Source organism: Squalius cephalus (assembly GCF_949319135.1).
Source record: "Squalius cephalus genome assembly, chromosome: 2".
In the NCBI taxonomy this organism is placed as follows: Eukaryota; Metazoa; Chordata; class Actinopteri; order Cypriniformes; family Leuciscidae; genus Squalius; species Squalius cephalus.
This window is the reverse complement of record NC_137123.1, coordinates 3520555-3530715: the sequence shown is the minus strand read 5'-3', so window position 1 is coordinate 3530715 and position 10161 is coordinate 3520555. Positions and strand designations below refer to the sequence as shown.

Here is a 10161-nt window from a genome sequence, read left to right as displayed (position 1 = left end):
CCTCCTCTCTTTACACTGTAAAATCTAATGAGTTAGACTTAAAAAAGCATGCAAACCGATTGCCTATTAAAAACCAAGTAAAGTGAAATGGGAATAGTATGTTGTCCTGGCAAATGCTTAGTTAGTATAGTTTACTTACACAAGAGTTCTAGTAACTAAAAAAGAATTGTAGAGAGTACTTGATTACTTAAGTACTTGATGTACTTAAAATTATTAATATTAATATTAAAATTTAATTGTTACCAAAGTTGTGTTTTGCAGGCTGAATGTTGAAGTCTGTGTGTGACTCAAGCATGATCAAATGGAAGATACTCACAAATATAAAGGTATTATATCAACCCAATTAAAAGTTTAACAAGGTGTTTGTGAAATAAGTGTTTGCAACAAAATTTTAAAAGATTATTTGATATGAAATATAGTTATGTTATATATCATTCACACACACACATAAATATATATATACAGTGAATCCGGAAAGTATTCATAGCGCTTCACTTTTCCCACATTTTGTTATGTTACAGCCTTATTCCAAAATTGATTAAATTCATTATTTTCCTTAAAATTCTACAAACAATACCCCATAATGACAACATGAAAGAAGTTTGTTTGTTCACTAGTAAAATATTTAAACTCAGATCAATATTTCGTGTCTAATTATTTACTTGTGTGGCAAGTAGCCGTGTAATAAGCGGGATAATGTACATTCCCTCCGCTTTGCGTCGGGGTCCTCACCAGCCTGTCGGGGGTTTATTCTGAGAGAACAACCGGCTGGATGTACATTACCCTTTACTTATTAGGCACTTCATTTTAATAAAAATACTGTATAAAGGTACTTTAAATAAGCTTTACAATCAAAGATAAAACTATAAAAATGACTACATGTGAGCTTAAATGTTGCGTAGTATGCGTACGGTCGTCTGCAGAAGCTTTTTTTAGATTATAAAGTTATAAATATGGGTATTTTTCTTACAAAAACCTTTATTAACCCCTTTATTTCTTCAGCAGACATGTTCATGTTCACTAAGTAAAAACAGTGTAAACACACAGTCCTCTGATGGTGACCTTCATTATGTGTTTATTTATTTGACTTGAGTGCCAAAGTAAAAGCATCTTTTTTACCGTGCCATTGCAGAATAGCAGAATATACAGACAGAACTGGTGTTCTGAACACCATAGCAAAACATCACATGTTCATTTTGTCTCTGAGCTTCATCGTCTTGTAGGTCTGAAGTCTCTAATATCCTCATAATTAATGGGTAGATTTTTACAGTCATCAGGACAGTCTGTAATTAAGCTGTTGGGAGGTAAAAGCAGAGGAGAGAGAGATTAAATGAAATGAGCATTTAATGACATAAACATTATTATTTTAACTACTCAATGGAGTCCTAGTGATTTCCAGAGCATTTAACTTTTGAAGAGCATCATCTCAAGAGCTTCACGCACCTCTCACAGTGACTTTGGTCACTGCTTCGCTGGACCCCACGTGATTGGTCGCCACACATTTGTACGTCCCACTGTCTGATGCTTTGAGCCGAACGATCTTCAGCAGACCGTCCTTGGTTGACTCCGCCCCCCGCGACATGGAGGCTCCGCCCACACGCGTCCAGCGGAAGCGGATTGGATGAGTTCCGTGAGCGAGACACTGCAGACGCAAGGCATCCCCGGGACGGGCGACAATCTCATCCGTCAGTGTGGTGGCGTAGGGAGGCGCTGAGGAGGAGACAAGACAGTTTACCCTCATCCTAAACCCTAAAATTATACGTAATTTTTTTTTTGTCCAGAAAGCTTATTATATTTCATTTTGATAATATTTTTTTCTATGTTTTAATGCAATTTATTTTTGGAGATTTTTTGTTATTTTATTTACCTTTAAATTACTAGATTTAATCAATAAATAATAAATAAATAAATCGTAATTTAGTAATGTAAGCACATTGCTCACATTCGTTCAGCTTAAATTCATTATAATTCATAATTTCATGCAATAAAGTTTTAGCATTTTTTCTTTGAATTTTGAGCATTTGTAGGTTTGTACTTTCTTGCATTCCATTAATTCCTAAGGGGGTCAATTTGACCAGTGAGGGAAGGATTTGTTACTTTTTTTAAATTTCAACGACGAAACTCCTCAAATCCATACAAATATTTTTGTGTATATTCGTGGTTCAAGTGCGACAAAAGTCATGGGGACCCCTCTGATGAACACTCAATTTTTACAAAAATTTAAAAAAATAAAACCGGGTCAAAATGACCCGAGGGAAGGGTTAATGTCGTATGAAGCATAGCTCACTGTAAAATGAGTGATGTTTCCCCACACTCCCTTATTGTTTACACACAGGCTCTTTCACCTTGATCCCTCAGTCCAAAGATCAGTCTGTGCTGCTCTGATTTAAAACCTCAGTTGTCCTCTTCTTCATTTGTGTGAAACTAAACTGTGGCTCCTTCCCATGTGTTTAAGTTCAGCTGCTCAGAATCCGCTCAAAGTCCAGTGACGGCAGCTGATGTGGGATCAGCTCAGATGTCTTACAGTATCAGCCTAAAGTCACGTTTAGTGTCTACACTGACCTGTGACCACGCATGATTTCTGACTACAGTGTAAACGTCTGCACAAGGTCAGAGTGATAAGAGTGTGTTTGTGTCACTCACAGTCCACCTCCAGCTGCACGTAGTCCTCGCTGAAACCCGCCGCGTTCGTGGCGTTACAGATGTACTGACCTGAGAGACAGAAAGAAAGACACTGAAACTAACTGTGCACGCATGTTCTTACATAATAATGAATCAGTACATCATCAATCAAGTGCTTGTATTTTAGACCTGTCGGGATGGTTTTGGCGGGTAATTGCGTGCATTGGTCACTCGGCTGTGTGTGTTTTAACATGTCTGTAGTGTAAATAGAGTAAAGTTGCTCCGGCTGCTTTGTCAGGTGTGGGAGTGGCAGAGGTGTGTCGAGTGTGTGTGTCTGGTGTGTGAGGTCAGAGGTTATTTAGTGTGTGTGTCTGGCGTGTGAGGTCAGAGGTTATTGAGTGTGTGTGTGTGTGTATGTGTGTGTCTAGTGTGAGAGGTCAAACGTTAGTTGAGTGTGTGTGTGTGTGTGTGTCTGGTGTTTGAGGTCAGAGGTTAGTTGAGTTTGTGTGTGTGTGTGTGTGAGGTCAGAGGTTAGTTGAGTGTGTGTGTTTTTGTGTGTCTGGTGTGTGAGGTCAGAGGTTAGTTGAGTGTGTGTGTGTGTGTGTGTGTGTGTGTGTGTGTGTGTGTGAGTGTGTGTGTGTGTGTGTGTGTTTGAGGTCAGAGGTTAGTTGAGTGTGTGTGTGAGTGAGTGTGTGTGTGGAGTGTGAGGTCAGAGGTTAGTTGAGTGTGTGTGTGTGTGTCTGGAGTGTAAGGTCAGAGGTTAGTTGAGTATGTGTGTGTGTGTGTGTGTGGAGTGTGAGGTCAGAGGTTAGTTGAGTGTGTGTGTGTGTGTGTGTGTGTGTGTGTGTGTGTGTGTGTGTGTGTGTGTGTGTGTGTGTGTGTGTCTGGAGTGTAAGGTCAGAGGTTAGTTGAGTGTGTGTGTGTGTGTGTGTGTGTGTGTGTGTGTCTGGAGTGTAAGGTCAGAAGTTAGTTGAGTGTGTGGGTTCGGGTTAGCTTTGTGTGTGTGTGTGTGTGTGTGTGTGTGTGTGTGTGTGTGTGTGTGTGTGTGTGTGTGTCTGTTGTGTGAGGTCAGAGGTTAGTTGAGTCTGCTGGAGTGTGTGTCTGGTGTGTGAGGTCAGAGGTTAGTTGAGTGTGTGTGTGTCTGGTGTGTGAGGTCAGAGGTTAGTTGAGTGTGTGTGTGTGTGTGTGTGTGTGTCTGGTGTGTGAGGTCAGAGGTTAGTTGAGTGTGTGTGGTGTGTGAGGTCAGAGGTTAGTTGAGTGTGTGTGTGTGTCTGGTGTGTGAGGTCAGAGGTTAGTTGAGTGTGTGTGTGTGTGTTAGGTCAGAGGTTAGTTGAGTGTGTGTGTGTGTGTGTGTGTGTGTGTGTGAACAGAGGAGAGTCTGCTGGAGAAAGAGAACGAGACAGAGCTCGTAATAAAACAAGGATCAACATCAGCATGACTTCAGGAGATGGAGAGAACTGAGGGGTTTGAAATGTTGTAAAAGCGACGCAGAGATGATGGTGTTTATCACTCTACAGGAGAGTGAGGTGTTTTATTGAACATATAAACTGTCATCTGTATCTCTCTAACAGAGTTCACTGTAAAGCATTATCTATTGTGAGGTCATTTCATTATGGTTGTGCTGGAATTTATTCTCGAGGAAGTAGCGTGTCTATTAATGGGTAAAACTACAGTAACATCTTCAGCTAGTCAGCTTGAGATCCTCTCATGTAAACTGGTCATATCTCCAGTAGTGAATGATTTATGAGCAGCAGATAATCATATTCATCCACACAGTTAAAGCACAACCAAAACAATGTTCTTCCACAAAATGCATCCAGTTTTGTTTTTGACCAAAGTTACGGTGTACCTGTACCTTCGAAGATGCTTTGCTTTAAATAAATGTGACTTGACTATACACTGTGAATTTAACAATTAAGTAGTCCAATAATTTACAGTAATATTATTTCAGTATTCATCCCATATGTAAAGCACGCGTTCGCTCACTCACGCTGTACCTGAGTCCTGCCGTCCCACGTTACTGAGGGTCAGACTCCCGCCGCTCACGCTGTGCTGCCATGGCAACGGCGCCCGCAGCTTCGACCAGGAAATGACCGGAGTGGGAGAACCTGAGAAATTATAGTGAGATCATGAGTTCACTGGACAGACTTATGGAAAGCTGTAAGCATTTGACCTCGTAATTTTGAATCAACTCAATTTGCATTTTTGAGTGCAACACCCACATCTTGACTGACAACCAAATCCCGCCCTACACAATACACAAGATTACTGCCGCTACTTACGTTTCATCATGACTTTAAGTGTTAATGGTGTTAATTTTCCCTGAGAGAGGCGTTACCGGTGGCGTTGCAGTGCATGGTGATGCTCTGACCCTCCACGGCGGTGAGATCTGTGTTAGCGACCGAGGCCTGAGGAGCCGAGGCTCCGCCCTCCAGTTCCAGCTCCACCCGCCCCTCAGCAAGCCCCTCCCCACTCTGAGCACGGCACACAAATATCCCAGCATCCTCTGCTGCCATCACTGTCACCTTTGGGGGGGGGGGGGGAGAGAGAGAGAGAGAGACGTGAATGAATCTGCAAGCAATCACATCATTACCACATGGCACAAGCTGATTGGCTCAGCTGATCCTGCAGCCAATGAGATTGCTTGCTCAACATTTAAATAGTCTGGATCAGTGTTTGCTGTAAGCTATCAGAGTTCTTCTGAACCCCTCCACCTCCCCAGCTCCACCTGCCAAGATCTGCTATGGGATTTATGTGTGTCTATTTATGCAACACCATATCTTATAAAGTCACAGAAGTGTGTCTGTGTCTCTGTTAGCAGTAGCGAGTCTATACTCCAGATCCAGTCCACCAGGACCAAATACATTGCATCATTAAATTACATGCCATAAATATTCCAAGAGTTGCCATAATTGAAATATATTTCACACCGTTAGTAATGCAGTGGTGTCTGTTGTCATGGAAAGCATCTCCGTCTCACTTCCTCCTTCCTGTTTGAACCAGCTGACGGAGGGGCGTGGCTTCCCCGAGACGTTGCACTCGAGAGTCACGCTTTCGCCCGCTCGAACCGTCAGCGGCCCGGACGGCGTCACGCGCACCTTCGGAGGCTCTGAACAAACGAACACACACTCATCATACAGGTGACTGACAGTGGTTTTAATCATTCATATACAGCATTTACTCCATTTATATCTTTTGTTTTCATTTTTATTTTATTTGAGTTTTACTTTCAGTTTTTCCCGATACAGCTCAAAATGCAGCATGTGAACTTTGGTTGGATGTTGTTTTACATGTCAAAAAATGCCCTTCTGGTCGAGTCGGGTAGTTATTTTGACAGAATACACTAGTAAAGTGAAGCACAAGAGATTAATTAAATCAAAATTGAAAATTAAGAAACAAAAGTAATTTCCTCTCTGGTATAAATCATATTTTTGCACACATTATTATTCTAGCTTTTGTTCTTTGCAAATTCCAGATTTTTTCTTTTATTTCATGATAATATATTTTTTACTGCTAGATTTGTGTTTGGATTAGTTTTTGCCTGTGATAATTACAGTATCAGACTAGCATCAGTCAATAACAGAAACAGTGTCTATTTAAAGTCACCATGAAATCAAAATGTACAAGGAATATTGCAGTGTTTATTCTAACTAAGTGCATATCATTATTGTGTTAATAATCTTGAATCAGAATAAGTTCCTCTTGCAGCATCTCCTCTCTTCTCTGATGATGTGGGCGGGGCTATAACCTGTCACTCACATGAGATCAGCCAATAGCAAACCACAACCATCCAATCAGTTCCACACAGACACAATCAAGCCCCGCCCACATTTGTTCTTGCTCCTGAAGCGTTTCACTCGGACATACGACACAGCAGGGTAGTAAAGACGAGCAACTTCCCTTCCATGGCCACTTTAATATGCGAGAAACACACTGGACTCACGTTTGATGCTCAGGGTGGCAGTGATGGTGGACTTTCCCTGAGCGTTGGTGGCAATGCAGCGATACCCGCCCTGGTTTTTGAGACGGATGTTGACAATGGTCAGGACGGCACCATCAGGTCCAAGCTTTACGTTATCTGTGACAAAATACAGCATAACACGAAAACCCATTAAAGCCATGATCTGATGTGTCACCTGTCTTTTTACTAACTAAAACGGCATTATGCTTTCTAAAAAATGTTGTTCAATGGTTCCATAAAGAGATCCTTTAACATCCATAAAACCTTTTCATTCGACAAAGGTTTCTTTATGTTTTTTTAAATGTTCTTCACACTAAACTAAAAATGGTTCTTTTAAGCACTGATCACTGAAAGGTTCTTTGGGGAAGCAAGAATGGTTCTTCTACTTTCTTCCACTACTAGGTTTCTCCTACTATAGACCAACTCATTGGCTCTCATTCATCATTTGTCCTTTGGAAGAATTCTATGATAAATATGTGAGTTTTGATGACAGACTTTGGTATCTTCAACAATCCTGAGATACTGTTGAGATGTGAAAATCTAGAAGAGACGCACTCAACATTTGATCTGCATTTAATCCCATTTCTCCAGGAGAAACTAATGAGTTATTGAAGAACAATTTAGTTTCAATGGAAAAATCTGAGAAAAATAAATTATGTGTGTTTTAATAGTCTTACTCTTTATGCAAAGTTTTTTTTACCGTACTAAAAAAAGGTTTTACGAACCGCTTCCGGGTCAAAATTGAAAATGAAAAAGGAGGGTGTAAAAAAGGGTGTTTCCCCCTTTCGCTGGGAGATTCAGCAGAATGTGTGTTTTCTGAGATGGTTGTAGATGTGAACAGCGCACCTCCCAGCGGCTGGTTGTTGATCCTCCTCCACTCCAGCTGGACGGGCTGAGCTCCGCTCGTCACACGGCACTGGAAGCTGACGGTGTCGCCGAGGTTCACCGCAGCCGCTTTCGGTCGGACCGACGCCACGGGGCTCTGACCACACACTGATATGAACACACAACACACATGCTTGAGTCAAACACACATTCACATGTTTCAGCCTATGACTGCGTGCTTCTTACTGTCAGTTAGATCAGGGGGTTTCAATCTTTCACCACCAAATATGATCATCCTCACGAAGAACCCCATATTTAAAAGGCAGCTAGCCTATATGTTTTCATGTATAATTTAAACACCCGATGTATAAGTGTCCTTTATTTTTAGTGATTTATACTAGAGAAATGATTTCAAAGCACCTTCACAGTAGTAAACAGGAAAATAACAGAATTAACGGCGCAAACTTCAAATATGAGACAAAATATACCGATTCAAATTATTATTTGAAAAAATATTTCTACTTATTGTATTGTTAAAGATATTTATTTGTTGTTGTTTACTTATTTATTTTAATCAAATGTTTTATATTTGGTTATTTTAATCACATTTTATTTTTATTCTTATTTTTCTCACTAATTAATTAATTAATTTATGGGAATATATTTATTTGATTAATTTTTTTATAATTTGTTGTTACATTTTTTACACTGTTTTTCTCTAGACTTTTCCACAGACAACTTTTTTATTATTTGTTTATTTATTTTTACTCTTTTTACAGTGTTTTTCTCCACTGACTGCCGTCACTCTCCTGTGGCCCCCGAGTTAGAAAACCTCTTGAGTTAGACGACATGATTGAGAAAATCTTTTTTGTTTAATTTCAGATATGGCTGATTTCATTTTCGAGTCTTCCTCAGATGAACCCTGCGCTCTCGCTGACCTTCAGTCCTGCTCTGCTAAACAAACGCAAGCAAAAATCAAACTCCACACAATCTGTTTTTGGCACAACAGAATCACTTGATGAGAAAACTAAACCAGTGAGTGTGATTTGATCACATTTAATGTGCTTATTTAAAAGTGACAGCATATCAGAATATTATAAAGCAAAGCTGGGAACGCATTATCTTAATTTAATGGGACGTGTGATGTGTCCCTCAAAGTCTGTCAAAAAAAATAAATGAAACAGAATGCAACAACAGTGACGAAGATTTGCAACTAAACACACAAGAATATTACAACGGAAACCATTGCAAAGATTGAAACTAGCATTTGAAAATATATTTTCTTTAAATAAAAAATAAAAAAAACAGGAGTTTGCAAACGAATGAATATACGTTACGTCTGTAAATAATTAAATACACCATTTCTGGAAATTCTGTTAAATTCGACAAAATGTGGGAACCAGTTTTTTGGCTCTTTGTCTGTTTTTGATGTTTAAAAAATAATATAAAAATGAAAATAAATCTTGCAGTTTTGCTGTCAGTGTTGAACGGTGTGATTTAATCAGTCTTTACAGCCTGACCTCAGACTATCACTGTATTTTGTTGGGGGGAAAAACAGACAAAGATAAAGAAAAGCCAGTTAAATGAAGTGGACGGTGTGACACACAAAACAACTGACCGCTGTTCGCTGTTTCCTGATAAATGTCATTAAATGTGCACATTAAACTAACACTGCTACTGAAAACAAATACAACTGAAACAAGATGGAAACAATAATCTATTTCATAACAATTACAGCTAACTTACCTTAACAGTGAAAATACAGCACAAAATGTTTCAAAACTAAAATCTTGGGATACACACCAAAAAAAAAAAAAAAAAAAAAAAACCTGAAATAAAAAGGAGAGAAAGTGCTTCACCTGCGTGCAGGACGGCCGAGAGAATCAGCGCTGCGGTTCCAACCTTCATGATGGACTGGAGATCTTTCTCTGTCTGATCCCTGTGTTACACTGACACACTGTCTGTCACACAATCTACAGAGATATTCCTCCCATCAACACACACACACACACACACACACACACACACACACACACACACACTCACCCTACCCCTAAACCTACACACACACACACACACACACACACACACACAGAGAGAGAGAGAGAGCTTATCTGTTTTATTGAACTCAGTGTGGCATCAATAACTGCTGTCTTGTGTTTCTGTGGGTCATGTTTTGCTTTGTGGGAACCAACCAGATAACAAAAATGTGTTTTAAGAATGTTACAAAAACATTATTTCTGAATGTACTCTGAATGTTCAAACGTCAAAAAGTTTTTTCTTAGTAATGCAAATGTTAAGGGAACATTCTATTTTATCTCTCTTTAAACATTATCAGAGTAATATTACTTGTGAATGTTCTCTGAACAAGTAATAACATTTAAAAAAAAATCACAACTAAATGTTTCAGGTAAAATAGTTCCATGAACAATGAATAAATAATAATGCTCTCAAAACGTTAAAGTCCAGATAACTCTGAACAAACATTATATTAATGTTACTGGAAGAACGTTAGTTCAGAACTTAGAGAGAACCTCGAGAGAACGTTCCCTGTTAGCTGGGTAATCATGTGCACGGCCTACAAATCCTGTTGGAGTCAGATTCATAACGGGACTAAATAACGTCCTACTTCACATCTAAACATGTCAAACACACAGGATAATTATATAAATTTAACAACCACAGAAGTTTATTCAGAAGTGCAAAATGTCTTCTTGTAGGCGTAACGTTTAGTTTAGACGACAGTAATTATA

At 39.5% G+C, this 10161-nt stretch overlaps 1 protein-coding gene across 2 annotated transcripts; it reads right to left on the bottom strand.

Annotated features, from left to right (window-relative positions):
• Window positions 1-1058: 1058 nt before the first annotated feature.
• sid4 (secreted immunoglobulin domain 4) lies at window positions 1059-9502 on the bottom strand. Of its 2 annotated transcripts, XM_079864535.1 has the most exons (9): window positions 9268-9502; window positions 7430-7576; window positions 6566-6700; window positions 5553-5731; window positions 4961-5147; window positions 4620-4730; window positions 2644-2712; window positions 1444-1710; window positions 1059-1294 (listed from the first exon to the last, which is right to left on the bottom strand). In XM_079864535.1, the coding sequence occupies exons 1-9, from the start codon at window positions 9314-9316 to the stop codon at window positions 1290-1292; spliced, it is 1149 nt and encodes a 382-aa protein (XP_079720661.1). In that variant the 5' UTR covers window positions 9317-9502; the 3' UTR covers window positions 1059-1289. The 2 variants fall into 2 exon arrangements, with proteins under 2 accessions (XP_079720661.1, XP_079720660.1); XM_079864534.1 differs by having other exon boundaries at window positions 1059-1710; window positions 9268-9501.
• Between the last annotated feature and the right edge of the window lie 659 nt (window positions 9503-10161).

What these genes read in the sequence shown, in the direction of transcription:
- sid4 (XM_079864534.1), bottom strand. Translation starts at nt 9,316, where the DNA reads ATGAAGGTTGGAACCGCAGCGCTGATTCTCTCGGCCGTCCTGCACGCA. An exon ending in CAACAACCAGCCGCTGGGAG is followed by an intron (nt 6,701 to 7,429) that starts GTGCGCTGTTCA and finishes ATTTTGTCACAG; the next exon opens with ATAACGTAAAGCTTGGACCT. An exon ending in TGCCACCCTGAGCATCAAAC is followed by an intron (nt 5,732 to 6,565) that starts GTGAGTCCAGTG and finishes TCGTTTGTTCAG; the next exon opens with AGCCTCCGAAGGTGCGCGTG.